The 25,453-nt window shown below is 40.7% G+C and overlaps 1 protein-coding gene across 4 annotated transcripts in view; it reads right to left on the minus strand.

The window, feature by feature from the left end:
* The window catches only part of LOC145350151 (RNA-binding motif, single-stranded-interacting protein 1-like), a 350,322-nt gene that overhangs the window by 132,459 nt on the left and 192,410 nt on the right, over positions 1–25,453 (minus strand). For all 4 annotated transcript variants that reach the window (XM_080199154.1, XM_080199152.1, XM_080199151.1 and 1 more), the window contains exon 3: positions 12,130–12,188. In XM_080199154.1, the coding sequence (XP_080055280.1) occupies positions 12,130–12,188 (59 nt within the window). The remainder of the gene's footprint in view (positions 1–12,129; positions 12,189–25,453) is intronic.

Genomic DNA, 25,453 nt, shown 5'->3' on the forward strand with positions numbered 1-25,453 from the left:
ACTCATGTCACACAGATCTTTTTTAGGATTTTGTAAAGTACTTTAAAAATACTCATTAATAGTACATTCTGTTGGCACCATAGAAAAACACAGCACAAAAGGTCATTCAACCCATCATGCCTATGCCAGCTTTTTCAAAGAGCTAACCAATTAGTGCTACTTCCCTGCTGTTTCCACATAGCCCTGTAAATGATTCCTTTTCAAGTATTTATTCAATTCCTGCTGGAAATTTACTATTGAAAATGCTTCCTCCAACCTTCCTGACTGTGCATTCCACATCAAAACAACTTGCTGTGTGAACAAATTCACAAGTTGACTTTGGTGCTTTGGCCAATCAACTTAAATTTGTCCCCTCTGGTTACTGCACATTTCTCCTCATTTAAACTTAGCAAAATCCTTCAATATTCTGAACACCCTTACCCAAAAAGGAGAGTTGGAATGGAGAAGTGGAAAAATGGAAGTGAGAAAGAAAGGTGACAAGATGGATGAATGAGATGAAATGAAACAAAATAAAATAAATGGAAATGGGGTGAAAGCAGAGGAGAGAGTTCATGCTCTGAAACTGTTAAACTCAATCACACACATACAGAAAATGCTGGAAAATCTCAGCAGATCTGCCAGCATCTGTGGAGAGAGAATACAACTAACATTTCGAATCTAGATGACCCATAAGCAATCCTCTAGGCTTTTAGCACCACCCTAACAGTCAATGAGGTTTGGAAGATTGTGGCTTAAGCCTCCATAATTTATACCTTTACTTCGCTCAGCAACCTCAGATGCATTCCATCTGGATTGGGTGACTTCTCCACTTTGGGGGCTGTGACATTGGCAAAACTCTCTGCTAATCAACTTGGAATGTTTATTAAGCTTAGTAATATTGTCGAAACAAAACAAATTTTTTTTTGAAGTAATTACTATGGTTATAGGAATTGTAGAATCCGTATAGTGCAGAATGCCATTTGGCCCATCAAGTCTATAGGGTGCAGGGTGCAGGGGTATGGGGAATTACAAAATCAAAAGAAAAAGAGAGGGTATGAGTGCAGGTTAACGTTGAGGACATTCCACTAGTTAAAGGAGTAGAGGTGACTGGGACTGGGAACTGAATATCCAGGGGTATCAGACATTTAGGAAGGATAGAGAGGAAGAAAAAGGTGGGGTAGCTCTATTAATAAAGGATAATATCAGGGCGGTAGTGAGAGACGATATAGGCTCCAAAGAGCAAAATATGGAATTGTTGTGGGTGGAGATAAGGAATAGTAAGGGGAGAAAGTCACTGGTGGGTGTGTCAATAAGCCCCCAAATAATGACTTTGAGGTGGGGCAGGCTATAAACAAGCAAATAATTGATGCATGCAAAAACAGAATGGCGATAATCATGGGGGATTTTAACCTGCATATTGATTGGTTGACACAAGTCGGACGCAGTGGACTTGAGAAAGAGTTCTTGGAATGCTGTTGGGATAGTTTCCTTGAACAGTATGTAACGGAACCTACGAGGGAGCGAGTTATCTTAGATCTGGTAGTGTGTAACAAAGCAGGTAGAATTAGGGATCTTCTTGTGAGGGATCCTCTTGGGACAAGTGATCACAATATGGTTGAATTTCTGATGCAGATGGAGGGTGAGAAAGTAGGGTCCCAAACCAATGTCCTCTGCTTGAACAGAGGGGAGTATGATGAGGGTGGAATTGGCTAATGTAGATTGGGGGTGCAGACTGGTTGGTAGGACAGCTGAGGAACAGTGGAGGATTTTTAAGGAGATCTTTTTCAGTACTCAGCAGGAATATATTCCGGTGATAAAGAAGGACTGTAAGAAGAGGGATAACCAGCCATGGATATTGAAGGAAATAAAGTAGAGTATTAAATTAAAAACCGATGTGTACAGAGCGGCTAAAAATAGTGGGGAATTAGAAGATTGGGAAAGATTTAAAAAACAACAAAGAAAGCGATAAAGAAAGGAAAGATAGAGCATGAAACTAAACTAGCTCTAAATATAAAAAATGATAGTAAAAGGTTTTACAAATGTATAAAGAGGAGACTGGCAGGACTGAATGTTGGACCCTTGGAGGAAGAGAGGAGGGATTTAATGGTGGGAAATGAGGAAATGGCTAAGACTTTAAGTAAGTTTTTTGTGTCGGTCTTCACGGTGGAGGACACAAATAGCTTACCGAATAACAGAGATAGAGGGTTGGTAGGAGATGAGGTCCTTAATACAATTACTGTTACTAGAGAGGTAGTGCTTGGTAGACTAATGGGACTGAAGGTAGACAAGTCCCTGGGTCTGGATGGAATGCATCCCAGGATTTTGAAAGAAATGGCAGAAGTAATAGCAGATGCATTAGTAGTTATTTATTAAAATTCGCTGGACTTTAGGGAAGTGCCGGCGGATTGGAAAACAGCTACTGTTATGCTGCTGTTTAAAAAAGGTAGCAGACAAAAGGCGGGTAACTACAGGCCAGCTAGCTTAACGTCGTAGTTGGGAAAATGCTAGAATCCATCACTGAAGAAGAAATAGCAGGACACCCAGAAAAGAACGGTTTGACCAAGCAGACACAGCATAGATTCGTTAAGGGAAAGTCGTGTTTGGCGAATTTACTGGATTTTTATGAAGATGTGACTAGTGCAGGAGACAGAGGAAGACTGGTGGATGTGGTGTTTTTAGGTTTCCAGAAGGCGTTCGATAAGATGCCTCACAAAAGGTTGCTGCAGGAGATTCGGGTACACGGAGATGGGGGTAAAGTGTTAGCGTGGATTGAGGATTGGCTATCTAACAGGAAGCAGAGAGTTGGAATAAATGGGTGCTATTCTGGTTGGCAGTTGGTGACTAGTGGTGTGCCACAGGGATCGGTGCTGGGGCCTCAACTGTTTACCATATACATAGACGATCTGGACGAGGGAGCTGAGTGTAGGGTAAAAAAGTTTGCTGATGACATGAAGATAAGTGGAAAAGTGAATTGCATGGAGGACGCGGAAAGTCTGCAGAGAGATTTGGATAGGCTGAGTGAGTGGGTAAGGACCTGGCAGATGGAGCATAATGTTAGCAAATGTGAGGTTATCCACTTTTGTAGAAATAATAGTAGGATGGAATATTATTTAAATGGTGAAAAGTTGCAGCATGCTACGGTGCAGACGGACCTGGGGGTCCTTGTGCACGAATCACAAAAACTCAGTGCAGCAGGTGATCAAAAAGGCAAATGGAATGTTGGCCTTTATCATGAGGGGGATAGAATATAAAAGCAGGGAGGTCTCGCTGCAACTGTACAAGGCACTGGTGAGGCTGCAACTGGAGTATGTGTGCAGTTTTGGTCCCCTCATTTGCGAAAGGATATATTGGCCTTGGAGGAAGTACAGAGAAGGTTCACCAGGTTGATACTGGAGATGAGGGGGTTAGCTTGTGAGGAGAGATCGAGTAGACTGGGCCTGTACTCGTTGGAGTTTAGAAGGCTGAGGGGGGATCTTATAGAGACTTACAAGATAATGAAGGGGCTAGATAGGGTAGAGGTAGAGAGATTCTTTCTACTTAGAAAGCAAACCAGAACTAGAGGGCACAGCCTCAAAATGAGATGGGGGGGTGCAGTTTAGAATGGAGTTGAGGAGGAACTTCTTCTCTCAGAGGGTGGTGAATCTCTAGAATTCTCTGCCCATTGAAGTGGTGGAGGCTACCTCGTTGAATATGTTTAAGTCACGGGTAGATAGATTTCTGATCGATAAGGGAATTAAGGGTTATGGGAAGCAGGCGGGAAAGTGGAACTGATCCACTTCAATTCGGCCATGATCTTATTGAATGGCGGGGCAGGCTTGAAGGGCTAGATGGCCTACTCCTGCTCCTATTTCTTATGTTCTTATACCGACTTTCCAAAAGAGCATCTTACCTAGGCCCACTTGCCCACCTTATCCCCATAACTCCACATGTTTCCATGGCTAATCCACTTCACCTACACATCTTTGGAAACTAATGGACAATTTAGCATGGCTAATCCGTCTAACCTACAACACTTTGGACTGTCGAAGGAAACCAGAGCACACAGAGGAAACACATGCAGACATGGGGAGAATATGCAAACTCCACACAATCATCCAAGGCTCGAATTGAACGTGGGTCCCTGGCACTGTGAAGCAGCAGTGCTCACCACTATGCTATAGAATGTATGCACAGATTTCAGGAAGGGATTTTTGTATGAATTGGAGACATATTACAACAACTAATGCCTAGTAAAGGTATCATATTATTAATTTTCAAGATATGGACTTCAGTCAATGTAGGTTTTTTGAAAATAACTTTAAAAACCGGTCAGAATGCTGCCTATATTGCCTGCCAAGGATTCATCAGATAAAGGATTAACTCCTGTCTGAACGCACTTTAAAATGTAAAGCTGTGGGTGGGAAGTTCTCCTTTGCACAGACATTCAGAATGCAAAACCACTTGTGCATTTACACTACTTATTTACCCAAAACTCAGTCCAAACTTCAAAATTTGAACCTTAAGTCTAGAAATTACCAGGACAAGAGGGATAATTTCTCCAACAAAGAGGACAGAGCTCTGCTCAACTATCAGACAACTCAGGTAGTGCATGGGGGCCATCGATCTCACCTGCAAACATTTGCCTCCACAGAAAGTCAGCTGTTACCTTGTCTGAAAATCCAGTTACTTCCAACTTTCATTCACCTCCAGAGAACCATGAGACGTTAGCCATTCAAGCCTGCACTTCGCATACCTTAAAATGACTTAATTTGTCCATGATTTCTTTCCAGTATTCCATTAATATAAAGCATAATTCTCTAGAATACATCTTTTGAATGTGCTTGGTGCATACATTTTGAGGCACTGTGTGAATAAACATTGGCCCAGATCTTCCAGTATCTGGATGGAGACTGGATGTACCCGTAGGATGCACTAAGGGACCCCTCAGAAGCACCAACGCGAGGTCTCCTCAATAATTGCCTGAGAAGCTCCAACTTCAGACGGTAATTTCACTACATCTGGAATCATCTGAAAAAGCCTCCAAAAAGACTTTGAAGGGTTCAAAGTCACTTATCTAAATAGTTACAAAAATATTAGACAGGAATACACCACGCCCAACTCCTGAGTAACTGTATAACTGATAGCCCTGACTCCCCATTGCTCACCTGAAATTCACAAGCTATTTAAATGTCCCAAAGCTTTTTAACGTGTTAGTGAATGAAGGCTCACTTACCAAACTATGGAAACTAATGCTGTAAAAAGGGGGCATAGCTTGGCTTCCCCTGTCGATCTTGCATACAAATAAAGACTTCCAGAACAGGTGTAATCTGCATTTTTGAAGAGGGCTGATTTGAAAGTCCAGGCTAGATATACGAAGCTCCATATTAGTGTGGAAAGAAAAGAGTGAAGAGGCAAGGTGACAGTCCGATAGTAATTGCCACTCCTTGGAAGATTTGGCCCCTGACTGTTTCTTCTGATTTACTCAAAAGCCCGCTACTTGTCTATTACTAAATGTTACAACACTAAAAAGGTAAACACTCCCTCTAAATACACATTTTGTTGCAGTTACTGGACAAGTGAGGAAAAAGTGGAGAAGTCATTCCATTATTTCCTCCCTCACCTGTAATACAACAAATCTACATAGTATTAAAGTGAATGTAGCTGCGTGAAGAGAGGGATAGCAAATATCCAGAAAGCAAAAAAAACAGGGTAACTTGATACTTTTTGATCACTGGGCGGTGGTGTATCCATGACTTATATGCTGCAACCTTTTCACAGATTATTTGGGTACGGATTTGAGAAATTATATTAAGGCTTGATGATGTTAAAAAAGGGTCATGGAAATCTGCCAGAAAGAAATCAAGAGATTGAAAAGTGACATGAAACCAATTAGCAGAAGGACCAGAATGCTGATAGATGCATATAAATCAGAAAGAGTACACTTTGGAATACAAAATGATTGAAAGGAAACATATATTTAATCATAGAATTTGTTAAACTGAAGGATCCAATATTTAGGGGTTAAGAATGGCATTGCTCAGAAGGAGGCCATACAACCACTGTATTGGTGCTAACATTTTGGTGGAAGTATCGAGTTACTTCCATTCTCCTGCTCTTTCCCCACGTCCTGCATATCTTCTCTTAAAGAGGCTGGAATTCTCCAACCACTCACACCATGGGATCTTCTGGTCCTATTGACAGCACACCCCGCCATGAGGGTGCAGTTAATGGGAAAGATCCTGCCACTGGCAAAAGTGGCCCACCTCCCACTTCAAGGGGAGGCCAGAGAATCTCCCCAGTATTTATCAAATTTACCTTTGATGGTTAATATTGAATCTGCTTCCATCACCCATTCCAGATCACACAACTGGCTATGTGGTTATTTTTATTCATATTGCATCTAGTTATATTGGCAATGTCCTTGAACTGTTTACTTTGGGATGTTAATGTTGCAAATGTGTGCATGCTATGACAATTGTGTGCATGCCCTCATTGTGATGAAGACCATCTGATATCAATTGGGGAAAGATTAGGGCAGATGTAAAGAACCAGTTTCCACCTTTTTTGTCAACATTCATTAATGGAATGTGGGCATCACAAGCCAGCGTTTATTGTCCAACCCTAACTGCCCTTGAGAAGGTGGTGGCGAGCTGCCTTCTTGAATCACTGAAGTCCATGTGCTGTAGGTACACCCATTGTCCTGTTAGGGAAGGAGTCCCAGTATTATGACCCAGCAACTGTGAAAATGGGGTAATGGTGATGGGAGTGAGGGGCCTTGAATAGGAATGGGAATTAATCATCGCCTTGAATACTAAAAAAAAAATCAAGATTAACATTATAGCTCTTACAGAGGGACAAAATATACAAGGGAATTCCAAGACTGAATTTATCTTGTTTCAGTTAGAAAATGAAACAAATGAGTGTGTGTCTTATAGATGCCCAAATGAGGAGAAGATCATAAAGGAACAAATCTGTATTGAAATTTCAGACAAATGTAAAAATACTAGCACAAGGAGTCAAAATATTTTTTCTCTGCGAGCTCTTCTTGGGATTTTTCTGAGGAGGTACTTGTAGATTTTCAGGAGCTCCATCTCATTAACATTTGTTTTAGGTGCTGCAGTACTTCTTAGTTTCCCTCCTCAGACAGATAGAATAGCACAAATACCGGAGACGTGGCCGGGATTTTGCTCTCATGTCGCCAGTGAAATCTCGTGGGCTGATCACCCTCACCACCCGCCATTGACGTAACTTAAGTTCTTGTACAGGAAGACTGGGACTTTTCAACGTGAAATTGGCAAAGTTTGCAACCGCTGTCTTAAAATGTGAACCAGGCGAAGGGAATCCGCCGGGAGTGCACAGATAAGTATGGTCCTGGAGGAAGGGGGAGGGGTGAACAGAAGAGAAGGACATGGCGGTGAAGTGAGCAAATGTAAGGTATTGTGAATAATTTTAAAAACTGTAGTTTACATGATTTAATCTCAATTAATTACTATGATTAAATGGAGACACCTCCTTTTTTTTAAATTGGTATATTGCTAATTACTTGTAATTGAAGCTGAGACTTTAATTGCTTATGTATTTCTAAATGTTTCACTCTGAATGACCATGTTTCACTCTGAATGACCTGAATGGCTTCATTCGGAGTCCTAAAGCTACAGTAAATCATCTTAAACCACTTTGTGACTTTGTCTGGCTGCTTGACAGGAATGATAATTTTAAATACAACAAAAAAAACCATCGTAGCAGCCTTGTAACAATCTGATTGTAACCACATGCTACTTTGCTGTCTACCCTTATACCTTATGACTTCCCTGTCACTCAAGAATCCATATAACTCATCCTTAAACGTATCAAATGGCCCTGCCTCCGCTGCTCTTTGGGGAAGAGAATTCCACAAATTAATGACCTACTCAGTGAAAAAGTTCTCCTTATTACTGTCTTAAATGAGAGATCCCTTATTTTTAAACTGTGTCCCGTAGTTCTCGTCTCCCCACCCTGAGGAGAAACATCCATTCAGCATCAACTCAGGATCTTCTATGTTTCAATAAGATCACCATTCTTGTAAACTCTGATGGATACTGGACCAATCCGTCCAAATTTTTCGCATGGGATAACTCCATCAAATAAACTTTCTCTGAACTGATTCCAATGCAATTATATCTTTTAACTCTAATGTGGTCTCACCACGTACAACTGTAGAAAGTTTCCATGTGCTTATACTTGATTACACTTGCATTGAATAATTACTTTCCATTTGTCTTCTGTGACAAAAATATCATATTTTTCAATATTTTTCCAATAAGGTATGTGTGTATGTGTTTGTCTGTGTAGCAAATTTAATTAGACTGAAGGTATTTAAAACTGCAAGGTTAAAAATGTCAAAAGGAGTTAGCGTGAAAGCAGATATTTTAAAGTGGAGATGAACAGAACAAGATGGGATACCAGAGCAGCATAAATGGGAATTTGCATTAGGAAGAAAAGGGAGGTAACTTAAAATTTAACTTTTGTATTTCAAAAGGAAAATGTACAATTATCAAAGGTTGTAAATGAATAAAGCAAATTATGACATTTAGTTTTACTCAACAGTAGTAGCTACAAAATAACATGAATCACCAATATATTCTGGGAAAGAGAACTTCCAAAGAGCTCTAAAAACAATAGATGAAAGGGGGAAAACATATTTAAAGAGAAACCAAAAGCTAGATAGGTCAATATGGCCACGAGATCATGAAGACCATTTGTGTCACAAGAGACTGGTGAAGAAAGCAGCCTGCAGCCATCCTCAGAGAAGACAGGCTTTGTGTCTGTAAGGTTTTGATGCAAGTTTTGGTTTTCCAGTTTTGAACGAGAGAGGCTTGTAATATTTCCCCGATAGTAGTAATGAATGGTTGCGGTATTGTTACTGTAATTTTTAGAGAGAAAATGTATAAGGACCCAAGCAGAAGTATTCTTGAAAATGTGTGTAGAAATAGTTAATTGTGTAAATGTAATCTTGTGTGCTTATGTTTTATTTTCTTTAATCAAAGTTTAAATTTGTTTGAAATCTTCACAATTGATTTCAAACTTTTCCTCCTGACGCCACTGCAAATACCTTCTCATAACAAAATACAAATGGCAAATAGTTCCAATAGCTAGTCAAAGTTTCACTTTGGGAGTTGGGCAGCCCAGCAATTCCCACCTATCATGTCATAACACTTCTTAATCACTTGTTGCACCTGTATACTAATGCATACTTTTTAACCTTTCCTGCCAAAGTGGACGCTCACATCTTTCCACGTAATGCGTGATGTTCCAAATTTGTGCTCACTTACTAAACCTATCTATATCCCTTTGCAAACTGCTGATGATTTCTTCATAACTTAGTCTCCCACCTATCTTTCTGTCACCAGCAAATCTGGCATCTCTACATTTGGCCCCTTTATCAAAGCCATTGATATAGACTAGGGGTCTCCAAACTACAGCTCGTGGGCCACATCCGACCCGCAGTGGGCCGCATCCAGAGTGGAGTTTGGAGACCGCTGATATAGACTGTAAACAGTTGAGGTTCCAACATTGATCAATGTGGCACTCCCATTCATTAAAGTTTGCCAACCCAAAAACAATCCATCTATCCCTACTCTCTTCTAGTTAGCTAACCAACCCTCCGTCCATGCCAATATATTGTCCCCTATGCTTATTTTATGTAGTAACCTTTGATCTGGCACCTCATCAAATGCCTTTTGGAAATCCAAGTACACTCTGCAGGTTCTGTTTACAAACACTGTTAGTTACTTCCTTAAAGGAATCAAATAAATTAATCAAAACACCATTTCCCTTTCACAAAACCATGTTGACTATGCCTGATTGTATTAAGATTTTCCAAATGCCCTGCATCACTGACATAATAAGATTCCCTCATTTTCCCAATGCAGTTGTCCAACTGACCTATAGGTTTAAGCTTTCTGTCCCTTCCTTTGTTATGAAGGTGCATTTTCCAATCTGGTGGGACCATAACAGATTTTGGAAAATTACATTATGTAATTTTGGAAAATTACAACCAACGCATCTCCTATCTCAGCAGCCATTTCTTCTAAGACTGTAGGATGTAAGCCATCAGGTCCTGGGAATGTCTCAGCCTTTAGTTCTATTCGATTCATGTAACTGAAGTCCATCATTCTTGGAGCCATGTTCGTAAATATTTTCTGCACTCTCTCCAATGCCTTCGCATCCTTCCCACGGTGTGGTGCAAAGAATTGGACACAGTCCTCCACTTGAGGTATAAATTCATCATAATCTTTTAGCTTTTGTACATTATGCCTCTATTTATACAGTCCAGGATAAAACCATACATGTCGGTGTAGAAGTAGGCTTTTCAGTCCATCAAGCCTGCTCCATTATTCAATGAAATCATAACTGTTCGGATATGATCATCCAATTCCCCACCTTATCTCCACAACCTTTGGCTTCCTTGCTGATTAAAAATATGTGTATAATCCAGTTGAGGATCTTATGTGCTTCATTACTTTTTAAACTTGCTCTACCATCCTCAATGATTTGTGGACACATACCTGCATACCACTTTCAGCACACTCCTTCCCACCACCACTGAGGTTACTCATTTCCTCCACCCCTTTAGAACTCTATCCTCTATAATATACTGTCTTTTTTTGCAGAATGTATCACTTCTCTGCCCATAGAAACATAGAAATGGCATCACAAAGAAGGCAATCATTTTGCTTATAATGTCCTGCACTGCACTCTTGTTCCACTACCCCACCTTTTCCATGTAGATCTGCAATTATTTGCTTTTCAAAATCTCTTTTGAATGTGTCAATTGTATCTGTCTCTACTAATCTCTCAGACAGTGCATTCTAGATGTTAATCACTTGCTGCATAAAAAAAAGCTTTTCCTCGTGTTGCTGTTGCTTCTTTTTCCAAAAACATTAGGTCGGCATCCTCTGGTTTTCGATCCTTCAGTCAATAGGAACAGTTTCTCCCTATCTTTCTTGTCCAGGCTGCTCATGAATGTGAACACTTCCATTAAATCTCTTCTTAACCTTTTTTCCATAGGTTCTTGTGTAGTAAAGTTACCTCAGGCATGGCTCCCAAGTAAAGGCAATGTAAACTGCTCTCTAAATGATCACTGGAAATGTAATCACTTGCAATGCCTACGTTCTCTCCTCTCTTCGATGGTCCTGCTCTCTTCTTCGCCACTGTGTCTTGCCCTTCAAACTCAAAAGCAGCTCCATTAGGCTATCCAAACCCACAGTGAAATTGTCAGGCTGCCCACAGTGGAATAACATCAAAACAATTTTTGCAGAAAATCTGTAAGTTCCTTGGTCATACACTAAATGAATCCTAAAAGTTAAAGATCTGTGTGACATAACAAACCAACAATTAAGCTGTACATTCCACATGATGCCTTTAAATAATATGGAGTGCCCTGCCAATTAGTGTTAGGTATTGCTGGGCAAAATCAGCAAATTGAGAATCAGGTTCTGGGAATATCAGAATCCAGAATATTCAAGACAAATCAGTTATTCCATTCTTTTTCATTCTTACAAGACCACCAAAGTAAACTGATCTAGGTGATTTGCTTCTGATTGAAAATGAGTGCATGCTTCTTGCCTGCCATATTGCATGCTTGGGAGGCTGTTATCACTCATAAAAGAGGTGAAATGCAATTAAATGTCTATGCCAATCTTTTAGCAACATTACACATTTTACCACAGGGGTGATACCATTGTTTGCAGTCCCTGGATGGTCTACAAGGAGCAAACATTTCTGCAGCTTTCAAGATACCATGTAAACAATTCCCAATTGGCATGTTCCACAGAATGCTTACGGGCAATAGAATGCCCTCTAAAATGATTCATGGATAAATGTTTAATAACCTACTTCTCCAGATAAAGCATATTTTAGCTTGCAGCTGTTTAAAAACCTGAAAAGCATGCAGTTTTATTTCCCACTGAAACTGTGCAGACAAAATGAAAATAACCAATTCATGGAGATAGGACTGTAATATTTGCAGTTGAACACTCCAAACTGAGTAATCCATAATCCAAAAACAAGGACAGCAGTTCACAATATCATAATTCTAACATTTATGTTAGGATATGTTTTTGAACTGGTAGAAAAGGGTTAACACAATTAGACACCAAGACGTTACTGCATCATATAACAAAAATATACCTTTGCATTTATTAGTTGTCTTGTCCAGAATGGCCTTTGTCGATACTATTTTGCCATACCTATGAGAAAAAAGAAAATTGAGCACCTTAGAAGGATTCATTGCTGCATATCATATAAATATCTGAATAAGCCATAAATCTGCCAAGAGAATATGATTGTAGATAAACGCCACTCTTAACTATTCTCCAGTACTTGGGCCTGAAGTACCACCAGTAATCTTAGCAAGCAGAGTGATCTAATGAGTTGCTAAATGGAGCATTGGTTGTTCACACAGAAATTTTATTCCTTTTCCTGCCACCATCCCTCACCAACACTCTCGTATGATCCTTGAATGTTCTCATGTTGTACTTATTTGCGACAAATGCAGAAAAAGATGCAAGCTGTGTCAAGATAACAAGCATCATGGTAATCTGAATCACCACTAATTAATTTCACCAGCCTCTGCAGCAAGAACAATTTATACTTACAGCAACAAACTGTGCTCATATAATGCTCTTAATGCAATAAAACACGATAAGCAACTACAGTGGAATGTGTTCAGACAAGAATAGACACAAAGCTACATACAGAAGGAAATATTAATTGACCCAACACTTGGACAAAGAGGTTTTAAATAGCACCTTAAAAGAGAAGTTGAACCTTTAATGATTCCAAGCGTGATCTGAGAATAGAATCCCTACAATGCATAGGAGGCCACTCAGCCTATCAAGCCTACACCATCAACAAACCCACCTAGGCCCTATCCTGTAACCCCATGTATTTACACTCTGGTCCCCACTAAGATTCAATTTAACATAGCCAATCCACCAAAGCCGCACAGCTTTGGAGTGTGTGTATGTGCGGGCGGCGGAGGACGAGGACGAGGAGGAGGAGGAACTGGAGGAGGAGGAGGAACTGGAGGAGGAGGAGGAACTGGAGCACCTTCAGGAAACCCAGGCAGACATGGGGAAAATGGGCAAACTCCATACAGTGACCTGCGGCCAAAATTGGACGCAGATCTCAGGCACTATAAGGTAGCTGTGCTAACCACTGTACTGCTATGCTGTCGATGAGAGAAAAAAAATTAAATTCAGCCAATGATGGAGTTACTGGGACAGATGAACAAAACCTTGGTCAAAGAGATGTGTTTTAAGGAATGACTTAAAAGGAGGAAAGATTGAGTGACTAAGAGGTTTAGGAAAGGAATTCCAGAACTTCAAGCATTAGGGCATCAACGGTGGGGTAAAGAAAATCATGAAAATACAGTGGAAAATTGCAATACCAGGACTATAGGACGGGAGGAGGAACGAGAGATACGGAAAGATGAAGCCATGGAAAGATTTGAACATGAGGATGAGAATTTTTAAACTGAGACTTCACCTCTGTAGGTTAACAAGCACAGAGAGTGGGTGGAACTTAAGTGTGGATTAGAAGACAGACAAGAGTTTTGAATGAGCTCTAATTTACAGAGTGTGGCAGATTAGAGGCCTACTAGAAGAGCACTGGAATAGTCAAGTCTCTAGGTAACAAATTTTAGCGGGTGTTCACACAGGAGCAAAGAAAGGCAATTTGAATAAAGGTGGAAATAGGTGGTCTCTGTTGTTACGACTCCAGTTGGTGTTACCACGGACGGGAAGGTGCCAGAATGGAACCCTGGCACAAAAGACTGCACTATTTTCCCTTTTTTTTAATAAATGTGGAGGAACATAGTCATAGAATCAGTAATTAGTTTTAACAATAGGATAAGAACATGTATTGAACATAAAAATTTGGATTATAAAACAATATTCCTTTACTCCCCCTTAGTTTAACAAATACACACAGATATTAAGATTAATGCTGATTACAAAGTACATCTTAAGTTATAATATTCTCACAGATTGGCTGTAATCAAATGCACACACTCCAGTCTGAACCCAAGTTAGTGTCTGGATTTCCGCTCAGAAAATCCCGAGATTACTATCACGAGAGTTTCCAACTGCCACTCCAAAATACATATTTTAAATCTTCTTTCACAATAATGCTCTCCATCAATGGTTTGTAGTCCAGCTTTTCCAAATTAGTATTTTAAACAAAGCTTCCGCACCATGTTTTACACCACTTTCCTCTGGACTTCTTTGTTTTGACCACTGTACAAACTGTTCACAATTGCTTTAACTCTCAATTCCCAGACAGTATTAAAATGATATTACACTTTTGATTTACCTCCAAAGTCTGCTTTCCCACTTTAAATTTGGTTACGGCAATTGTCTCAAACTCAGAACACTTTCTTTACTCTTCCTTAAATTCTTGAACAATACCTTAGTCTCTGTTCTCGTAACTTGAGTTGTTTTAAGACATTCTGTCTCAATTCCCCAGTTAACTGGACACTAACAGGTTCTTTGGAAAGGCTGCCTCTTTGTAGCTCCCATCCTGTCCAGTCTTTCTTCTGGCAGAGAGATGTTCAATCCCTGGTATCCTTCAACTACCAACAAATTCAACTGAACTAAGAACAAAAAAGCTTTTTCCCTTAAAAGGGGCCTCCAGTTGCTAAGCAACCCACGTATATTTCTGTTGACTTAGTTACTCTTTATGCTGTAGTCCTCTCTAAGCATAATAGGAACATACCTTTGTCCAGCATGAATCTAACTATAGGTTTTACCCTTCCAGGCACAATAAACCTTAAATTAAACCCACTTAAAACTGTATCTTATTTCTAATATTTACCAACACAAATGTAAATCCCTTAAAACTACCTTTATTTTCCTAATACTGTGATGAAGAAGACTATGGGGTTGAATACTCAACTTAGGATCAAATAGAATGCTAAGGTTGCAAATAGCCTAGTTTAACCCAAGTGATGACTTGGAGAGGTACAGAATCAGTGGTGAAGGAATGGAGTTTGTGTTGGGAGCAAAAAGCAATAATATCAGTCTTCTCAATGTTTAACTGAAGGAAATTACAGCTCATCTAGGACGTCTAGTCTCAGTAATGGCAACCATAATGGACTGTTGGAAAAGATCCAGCTGTCCTAATGTCCTTGAGAAAAGGAAATCTGCCATCCTTACCAGGCCTGGCCTGCATGAGACTCCTGACCCACAGCAATGTGGTTGACACTTGACTGCCAGGATGGGCAACAAAACAACATTCCACATCCCATGGAAGAATAATGAATAAAGGACAATCTGACAAATACAGAGTTAGTCAAATGGCATGTCGTCAGACATCTTTGAACTATGTTGCCAAATGGTAGTATGTAGATAAGGATTAGGAGGTGGTCAAAAGGATTCTTGAGAGGCTGTGAATGGATGAAGAAAACCCATTTTAGGAGATAACCTGACACAGTTGGATAAGCAGGAGCAAATTGAGTGCAGTTCCACTCAGCTAGAACAGTAGATGCTTTGGAATAGAAGGTATCAAAGGCTGTGTCAAGAAGGGTGAGAAAAGTTGCAGCGTGCTACTGTGCAGAGGGACCTGGGGATCCTTGTGCACGAATCGCAAAAACTCAAGTCTGCAGGTGCAGCAGGTGATCAAGAAGGTGAATGGAATGTTGGCCTTTATTGCGAGGGGGATAGAATATAAAAGCAGGGAGGTCTCGCTGCAACTGTACAAGGCACTGGTGAGGCCGCAACTGGAGTATGTGTGCAGTTTTGGTCCCCTTATTTGTGAAAGGATATATTGGCCTTGGAGGGAGTACAGAGAAGGTTCACCAGGCTGATATCGGAGATGAGGGGGTTAGCTTATGTGGAGAGATTGAGTAGATTGGGCCTGTACTCGTTGGAGTTTAGAAGGCTGAGGGGGGATCTTATAGAGACTTACAAGATAATGAAGGGGCTAGATAGGGTAGAGGTAGAGAGATTCTTTCTACTTAGAAAGCAAACCAGAACTAGAGGGCACAGCCTAAAATAAGGGGGGGGTGGGGGGTGCAGTTTAGAATGGAGTTGAGGAGGAACTTTTTCTCTCAGAGGATGGTGAATCTCTGGAATTCTCTGCCCATTGAAGTGGTGGAGGCTACCTTGTTGAATATGTTTAAGTCACAGGTAGATAGATTTCTGATCGATAAGGGAATTAACGGTTATGGGGAGCAGGCGGGAAAGTGGAACTGATCCACTTCAGATCAGCCATGATCGTATTGAATGGCAGGGCAGGCTCGAAGGGCTAGATGGCCTACTCCTGCTCCTATTTCTTATGTTCTCATGTTCTTACGAGAAGAGATAGTTCATTACAATCACACCGGATATCATTTGAGACTTTGATGAGAGCCCTTTCAGTGCTTAGGCAGTAGCAGGAATCCGATTAAAGAAATCCAAACACAGAGCTGTGGGAATGAGCATGGTTTTGAGGCAAAATATTCTCAGTAATTGTGAGGAAAAGGAAAGTTGGAAAAGGGTGGTAATTTGCAAGGAAAATGTGGGCAAGGGTGGGTTTCCTAAGTAGGGAAATGATGGCATCAGATCAAAAAGGTAGGGAGATGGTACTGATGGAGAGAAAATCATTTATGATATTAGACAGCACGGGGGCAATGAAGAGAATTTGGGTAGTCAGTAGTTCAAAAATAATCATGCTGACAGACCACATAACTCAGAGGGAAAAAAATCTGAGTTTATTGCAAAGCAAAATTAATAGAGGCAAAAGAAGCCACAAATAAAATAAATTGTAATAGCCGGGTGAGTTCAGAGGTCTTGGAGGGTTGCAAGGCACAAAGAGATTAGCCATGAGGGATATGAAAACAAGGATACAAATTTTTAAAATCTTAATGTCGTTAGTGTGGGAGCCACTGTATATCAGTGAGTACAAGGCTGATGGCTGTCTGGAACTTGGTGAGTGTTAGAATCTGAATAGCAGAGTTTTGGATGAGAACAAGTTTAGGGAAGGTGCAAGGTTGGATGCTCACCAAAGAATTGTTGGAATGGTCAAGTCCTGTGGTGACAAAGACATAGATGAGGGTTTCAGCAACAGTTAAGCTGAGATGAGTATACTCAACTTTCCATGTTACTTTGGACAGATTACTATCACTAAAATGAATTACTTCAAATTCATACGCCGGAATTCTACTGCTTTTCCCATACGGGATGGGAACGGACAACGAAAATGTCGGTTGACCTCGGGCAGGAACTTTCAGTCTCACTCCAGTGAGAATGTAAAATTCTGCCCACAGTTTTATTATCTTAGGCACTGAACTCTATATAGTGCTGCACCACTGCACTATATAGAGGTGTGGTTCAAAACAAGTGAGAACCTACAATGTTTGGCAACCTATTTATAATAGTCTAAGGGATCCCTGAGTACAGATGATCACTTGATAGATCAAAGATGCAGTAAGCCCCTTTGGGGTAAAGGGCCATGTGACAAAAGAAAGAAAGCAATAGACAAAGAGAGGCTTGCATTTATACAATGTCTCTCACAATCTCAGAATATCTCAAAGCGCTTTACAGTCAATTAAGTATTTCTGAAATAAATTCACTTATCATGTAATAAATGCGGTAGTCAATTTATGCACTACAAACTCTCACAAACAGCAATATGATAATGACCTGGCAATCTGCTTTAGTGATACTGACTGAGGGATAAATATTGGCTAGGACACTGGGGAAAACTTAGCTGAAATAGTTTCACTTGATCTTTTACATCCGTGAGAGCACACAGGCTTTGGGTTAATGTCTCATCGAAAAACGGCATCTACGACAGTGTTGCAATCCCTCAAAAACTACACTGGAGTCTAGAATTTTATGCCTCACCTCTTAAGAGTCAAATTAACCCACAGTCTTCTGACTCAGAAGATGAGGTTGTAACTGAATCACAGTTGACATTCAAGTAGCCGCTCCACACATATTCAGAATATATATACGTGTGTATACATATATTAATGCTTTGCAAATAGCTCTCCTCAAAATAACGAACTGCTGGTCAAAGAAACTGGACTATGGCCTGTAGATCTTCTAACTACAGCAGAATGTTTTTACAAGACAGCTACAAACTTTATACTGAAGAGAGAATAGAGCCAATGTTTCGACTCAGAATGACCCTTCATCAGAGCTTGGACCGTTAACAACCGTTAACTATAATGTCTCATGTTAAGGCAGCCCAGGATAATGTCTGCAGTACTCATAGGTCGTGAAGAATTGAAAAGGGAATATTTTAAGTAAACTGATGTGGGAGAAGTATCCACGTGGATTACAAATTGACAGTAAATCAATTTGTCTAAAAAGGCAGGGTCAAACAGGACCCGTTTCCAGTTTAGGAGTTTAACACCTATACTGAATATATTATGAGGAACAGAATGTTTTTTAGCACGATCTTTGCAATCCCTGCACAAGAGCCTTGCACAAAGTGGAGAATAGAGGGATTAGAAGTGATTATTATGCGAGGCACTGTGATGAGGCATATGCAAAGAAGAAAGAGGGAAGTATGATAAGCATCACTTTAGATGGGTGCAGTGTAGGTCCACCACAGTAGAATAAATTGATCCAATATATCAGATGGAAGAGTTCAGGTGTGGATTTAAGACAATGGCTAACTGTACAGTGGAAGTTACATCTGCCAAGATGGAACCAACATGTGCAGCAATGGAAGATATTGCATCATTACAGGAATACCTCCACAGGAATTGTCTGTCCACTGATCATCCATACTGTATGTTTGCACCCCCAGTTGCCAGCCCGGGCGGTTGAGCTGGCAGACATCCACAAATGAAATGCTACCATTATGTTATCTGTTTTCTTTTCAAATTTCTGACGCCCTTCTTACGACACCTGGACATAATTTTGATGCTACTGATTACAAAGATTGGGAATAAGACAATGAATTTTATAATTTTGCAGCTGGTTACAAACTGATAAAAGATGGAAAACAGTTTAGGTTGATTGAGCCACGATGAAAGCAACCAGTTCTTGCCTCTGTACAATAAAATATAACAAGCCACTGTTGCAAAGAAATTGCTGGATGATAGTAAACAACCTAAGTGTGAAAAGCACTGTGCTGACTATGATTCTAGTGGTTTTCAGCTGAACTGATTTATGAGAAACAAGATTCGTAATACTTGATAACTTTTTGATTTTCAGGCTGTACATTTACTGTGTCCCAGAATACAATGGGAAATGGTATAATTATACTTAATAACATGTATGACCAATGTTCTTTCGCTAGCTACAACACCTGGTGTCAATTTTACTCGGGCTTCAATTGCACTCATCAGTGTAACGAATTATGCTATATTCTGATCAGTTTTGAGTACGGCCAAGTTAAGGCACAGGAGTTACAGAAGTAGGCTGTTTCCACAGAAGCATTTTTAAATTATGAAATAGCATGAAGAAATGAATCAACCACAGTGCGAGGCATGCCCAGCCTGTACAGCAGCAAAGCTCACACCTCAGAAGAATGACAAATATCACAGGCATTAAGGGACATGTTCATCAATCCTTTATTCCACCCCAGCCTTTACGAGAGATATTTCTGAAGACTTTGCCCATATTTAAATTTTGTTAACAAAAATTGGCATATTCTGAAGAATATCAAAATCCAAAAACATTAATCAAACTCTTTTCAATGTGTTCACAGCATGTCTGATGATTTTTTGACTTGCAGTAATTATGTAACAAACAAACAGAATTAACTTACTAAATTTCAAGTACAGACTTTCTGAAACATCTATTATTCACTCAATTATGTATCTTCCTGATCATCCACCAAAATTTTATCAGGACAATGCTTTGCACAAGACATTGAAATTATGTACTTTTGTTACTTGCAGAGTAGACTTCCTCGTTGTCCTCCTGACTATTATCTACATAAACTCCAACTTGTACATCATACCATTGACCAATTCCAATTCCACATTAAGCGTTGCCTGATGATCAGCATTAACCTTGCTAATCTGTGTTAGACCTTGGTTTTCGTGGACTGAATTTACATCTTTTGTCCTCAATTTAAAAATTCTTCCAGAGCCTTGCGCCTTTCCACCTCTGTCAACCATATATTCCTGTCTATGCTCATAATTTTTTAGCTGTTGCCTTTTTAGCACTCTTCCACAGAACTTTCCCCCAGAGATGTTCAAAACTGAGTAAATAAAGAAAAATCATTTTAACTGTAATGTTACGCCTTATAGAGCACATTTGGACCAGAGGGGATATGAAATTTCTTTTACACAGTTGTTACAATTTGGAAATCACTGCTTGAAGGAGTGGAGGCAGAGGAGGTGACAGATAGCAGTTATCGGGAAATGGTAACACCTAAAAATGAAGCTAGCTGGGTGACAGTCAGGAGAGGGGAGGGAAAGAAGCATTCAGTGCAGGGATCCCTTGTTGGTTGTTCCCCTCCAAAATAAGTACACTGTTTTGGATACTGTGGGGGGACGATCTTCCAGAAGTAAGCCATGGTGACCAGATGTCTGGCACGGAGTCAGGCTCTGTGGCTCAGAAGAGAAAGGGGGAGAATAGGAGAGCAATAGTAATGGGGGATTCAATAGTTAGAGGCGCAGAAAGGCAGTTCTGGGGGGCGAGCGAGACTCCAGGATGGTAGTCTGCCCCCCTGGTGCCAGGGTCCTGGATGTCTCTGAGCGGGTAGAAAATATTCTAAAAAGGGAGGGTAATCAGGCAGATGTCATTGTCCACATTGGTACAAATGACGTAGGCAGAAAGAGCAGGGAGGTCCTGCAAGAGCAATTTAGGGAGTTAGGTAGAAGGCTAAAAAGCAGGACCTCGAGGATAGAAATCTCTGGATTACTCCCTGTGCCATGTGCTAATGAGGCTAGGAACAGGGAGATTGTGCAGCTGAACACGTGGCTAAAGAATTGGTGCACGAGGGAGGGTTTCAGATTCATGGATCACTGGGAAGTCTTCCAGGAAGGATGGGACCTGCATAAGAAGGACGGGTTACATATGAACTGGACGGGCACGAATATCCTGGCTGGGAGGTTAGCTAGTGTGGTTCAGGTGGATTTAAACTGATGTGGCTAGGGGTGGGGATCAGAACAATAGATCAACAAGCGTAGAGACTGGTGATAAGCATGGGGCCAGGACAAGGCTACCCAAGAGGAAGAGCAATCTGGGGGAGGATGAACTCAGTGGGCCTGGAGGTCTGAAGTGCATCTGCTTCAATGCAAGGAGCGTAACGGACAAGACAGATGAACTTAAAGCCTTAATGCACGCGTGGAACTTGGATGTGGTTTCGGTGACAGAGACTTGGTTAAAAGAAGGACAGGTCTGACAGCTGAATATTCCGGGGTATAAATGCTTTAGGGGAGACAGAGGAAGGGCTAGATAAGGTGGGGGAATAGCAATACTGGTTAGGGAGCATATTAGACATACAGAGGATGGACAGTTTGAAAGGATCATGTAGCAAGATACTGTGGGTGTGGGTAGAGCTCAGAAACAGGAAGGGCGCAGTCACTGTGCTGGGAGCATAGTACTGGCCTCCCAACAGCCCATGGGAAGTTGAGGAATGGATATGTAAGGAGATTCTGGACAGGTGTGGAAAAAATAGGCTTGTTGTAGTGGGAGACTTTAATTTCCCTCATATAGACTGGAAATCCCTTAGAGCTGGGGGTCCGGACGGGGAGGAATTTGTAAAACGTGTCCAGGATGGTTGTTTGGAACAATATGTTGATAGTCCAACTAGAGAGGTGGCTATACTGGACCTAGTACTGGGGAACGTGCCCAGTCAAGTCAAAGTTTCAGTGGGGGAACATGTGGCGAACAGTGACCACAATTCTGTAAACTTTCAGATCGTCATGGAAAAGGATGAGTGTTATCCTATGGGTAAGGTGCTGAATTGGGGGAAGGCTACCTACACCTGGATTAGGCAGGATTTCGTGGCTGTTGATTGAGAGAGGCTGTTTGAGGATAAATCCACATTTAGCACGTGGAAGTCTTTTAAGAAGCAATTGATAGGCGTGCAATACAGGTATGTGCCTGTAAAAAAGGAAGGACAGGAAAGGTTGGATTCAAGAGCCGTGGATAACAAGAGAAATTGTGGGTCTAATCAAAAAAAAACAGATGAAGCACTGGAGGAATACAGAGAAAGTAGAAAAGAACTCAAACAGGGAGTTAGAAGGACAAAAAGGGATCACGAAATGTCCTTGGCAGACAGGGTTAAGAAGAATCCCAAGGCATTTTATACATACATTAGGAAAAAGAGGGTTGTCAGAGAGAGTCGGACCTCGGGGAATTATGCTTAGAATCCAAGGAAGTAGGTGAGTTGCTAAATGAATACTTTGCATCAGTATTCACAAGGGAGAGGGACACATTGATTGGTAGTGTCTCTGAGACCCGTTAGAACAAATCACAATTACAAGGGAGGAAGTGTTCGGTGTTTTAGGAAGCATTAAGGTAAAAAAAATCTCCACGGCCAGATGGAATCTGTCCCAGATTACTGAGAGAGACAAGAGATGAAATTGCTGGGCCTCTTTGCTTCTTCATTGGACAAAGGTGAGGTCACACAGGATTGGAGGATAGCAAATGTGGTCCTGTTATTTAAGAAGGATGGCAAGGATAACCTGGTAATTATAGGCCAGTGAGCTTGATGTCCGTGGTAGTGAAATTGTTGGAGAAGATTCTTAGAGATAGGATCTATACACTTAGAACTGAATAGTCTCATTAGCGACAGACAACATGGTTTTGTACGAAGGAGGTCATGCCTCACAAATTTGGTTGAGTTTTTTAAGGAGGTGACAAAAATGATTGACGAGAGAAGGGCGGGGATATCACCTACATGGATTTTAGTAAAGCATTTGACAAGGTCCCTCATGGCAGGCTGGTGCAAAGCGTTAAATCTCACGGGATCAGAGATGAACTAGCCAGATGGTTATTCAACTGGCTTGGCCATAGAAGACAGTGGGTAGCAGTGGAGGAGTCTTCTTCTGATTGGAGGTCTGTGACTAGTGGTGTCCTGCAGGACTCTGTACTGGGACCTCAGCTGTTGGTGATACATATAAATGATTTGGAAGAAGATAAAGCTGATCTGATTAGTAAGTTTGCGGTCAACACAAAGATTGCTGGAGTTGCAGATAGTGACAAACATTATCAGAGATTACAGCAGGGTATAGAGGTTGGAAAATTGGGTGGAGAAATGGCAGATGGAATTTAATCCAGATAAATGCAAAGTGATGTATTTTCACAGATCTAAAGCAGGGGGGAGCTATACAATAAATTGCAGAACCATCAGGAGTATAGGCACACAGAGGGAATTGGGTGTGCAAGTCCACAGGTCCTTAAAGGTGGCAGCACAGGTGGAAAAGGTGGTGAGAAGGCATATGGCATGCTTGCCTTTATTGGACGGGGCACAGAGTATAAAAATTGGCATTTGATGTTGCAGTTATACAGAACATTGGTTAGGCCACATTTGAAATACTGCGTCCAGTTCTGGTCGCCACACTACCAGAAGGACGTGGAGGTGAGGAGTTTACCAGGATGTTGCCTGGTATGGAGGGTATTAGCTATGAGATGAGATTGTGTAAACTAGGGTTGTTCTCCCTAGAAAGACAGGGGTTGCAGGGCGACCTAATAGAAGTTTATAAAATTATGAAGGGCATAGATAGGGTGAACAGTTGGAAGCTTTTTCCGAGATCAGAATGACAAACACAAGGGGTCACAAGTTCAAGGTTCAATATAGATATGCAGGGGACTTTTTTTTTACACAGAGGGTGGTGGGGTCCTGGAATGCACTACTAAGCAAGGGTGTTGAGGCAGATGTGCTAGGATCATTTAAGACTTATCTGAATAGCCACGTGAACAGACTGGGAATAGAGGGATACAAACGGATGATCTAATTAGGAACACATGATCGGTGCAGGTTTGGACGGCCAAAGGGCCTGTTCCTGTGCTGTATTGTTTTTTGTTCTTTGTTCTTGAAATCAGTTTCAGTGGTAACTTTCAAACTACTTGCTTCTACCTGAAAAAGAAAAAAAAACACTGGCTAAGGGGAAAAATGTAGGGGAGTAGACTAATTGGATAACTCTTTCAAAGAGGGACAAGAGGAATGAATGGCCTTCTGTGCACTGTGATGACATGTTTTTGTGAATTTATAGGAATACTAGCAAACGTCAGGTTGGGATGTCAATTTAGATCAGGTTAAGATGAACATGATAACTTTATCTTTCAAAGTTATAATTGTTTCAGTTAGTTCCCTGTTACTTATATAAAATTTTATTTCACATTTATCCTCCCCCAAACAGAACTGTTTGAGCTTACCTTAACCTTTTGTCTTTCAACAAAGATTGAACGTTTCATTTAAGAAATTGTAACAGCAAGCTATGAGGATGTTGTTTCGGCATGTGGGAAACAGATGTGAAACAGTACAAATTGAAGAAAACTCTTAATGCACTACTTGCTCACCTGTCAATTCACTTCTTTTGTTCCTGACAGAAGAAATTTTACCTCAAACTCTCTTTTAACTCAATTCATCTTGTGACAGTATCAAATGAGAAAAGGCGACTTGACCCATCATGCTTACTCCTTTGATATGGCATGCATTATGGATGTTAGATAGATTCTAATCCATCTCTCATTGAATAGTCTGAAGGAAGAAGGTTTTGCGTCAATACTTGGCAAGAGAATACAAAACTGGCCAGGAGAACATTTGGAATTGTTAAATTCACAAGCGATAATGGCAAGGATTAGGTTTAAAGTTAAAAAGAGAAGATTTGGAGTTGGAAGCTCAGACTGGAATAAACAGAATGCCAAAGTTCCAGAACCTTCAATTCAGCTTGAGAAAGTGATAGGGGAGGTGAAAGAATTAAAAGTTTCAGTCTTCAAGGTCAAGTACAGCATGGTTAAATGCAGAGTAATGCTCCATCTACTACGTCCGAGTGGGTCTCAGCCCTATCAATAAAAACCTCTTAAGATACTAAAGTAACTATTTTTTTAATATCCTACAGCAACTATTTTACAGCTTCTCTGAGTTTGCCAATTGCTACTGAATTAGGGACAATTTTCTTCTATGGACTGGCATATGCTGGAAAATAATTTCAGACTCCCACAAATCCTCTTACTGAGTTCTGATAGCAAACAAACTTAGGAGCCTGAGCCTAGGTTACAAAGGCAATGTCAGGGTCCAACCTAACTCCTTTAAAGTAACTTGATAATGACCTTCAATAAAAATAGAAACCTAATTTTTGTTTTCCACAGTAAGTCATCATTTAAGGTTGTGGTTAAATTTCTGAAAGTTGGAAAGTGAAACAACTTTCAAGTAAAATATTGGGGGCAATTTTGCAACCTCGCTACACCTGGCACAGATTACGCCAATTCTGGAGTATAGCATGCACAGCCAGAAATCGATTTTGCATTTGGAGCCAAACAGTTTGCTATCCTCCCAGCCCTTGTCTAAGGGCGGAAACCAGATCATGCCCAGAAGGGAGGGATTAGCATATTTA

The sequence above is a fragment of the Carcharhinus amblyrhynchos genome, chromosome 11 (genome assembly GCF_965287045.1).
Source record: "Carcharhinus amblyrhynchos chromosome 11, sCarAmb.v2.hapA, whole genome shotgun sequence".
NCBI lineage: Eukaryota > Metazoa > Chordata > Chondrichthyes > Carcharhiniformes > Carcharhinidae > Carcharhinus > Carcharhinus amblyrhynchos.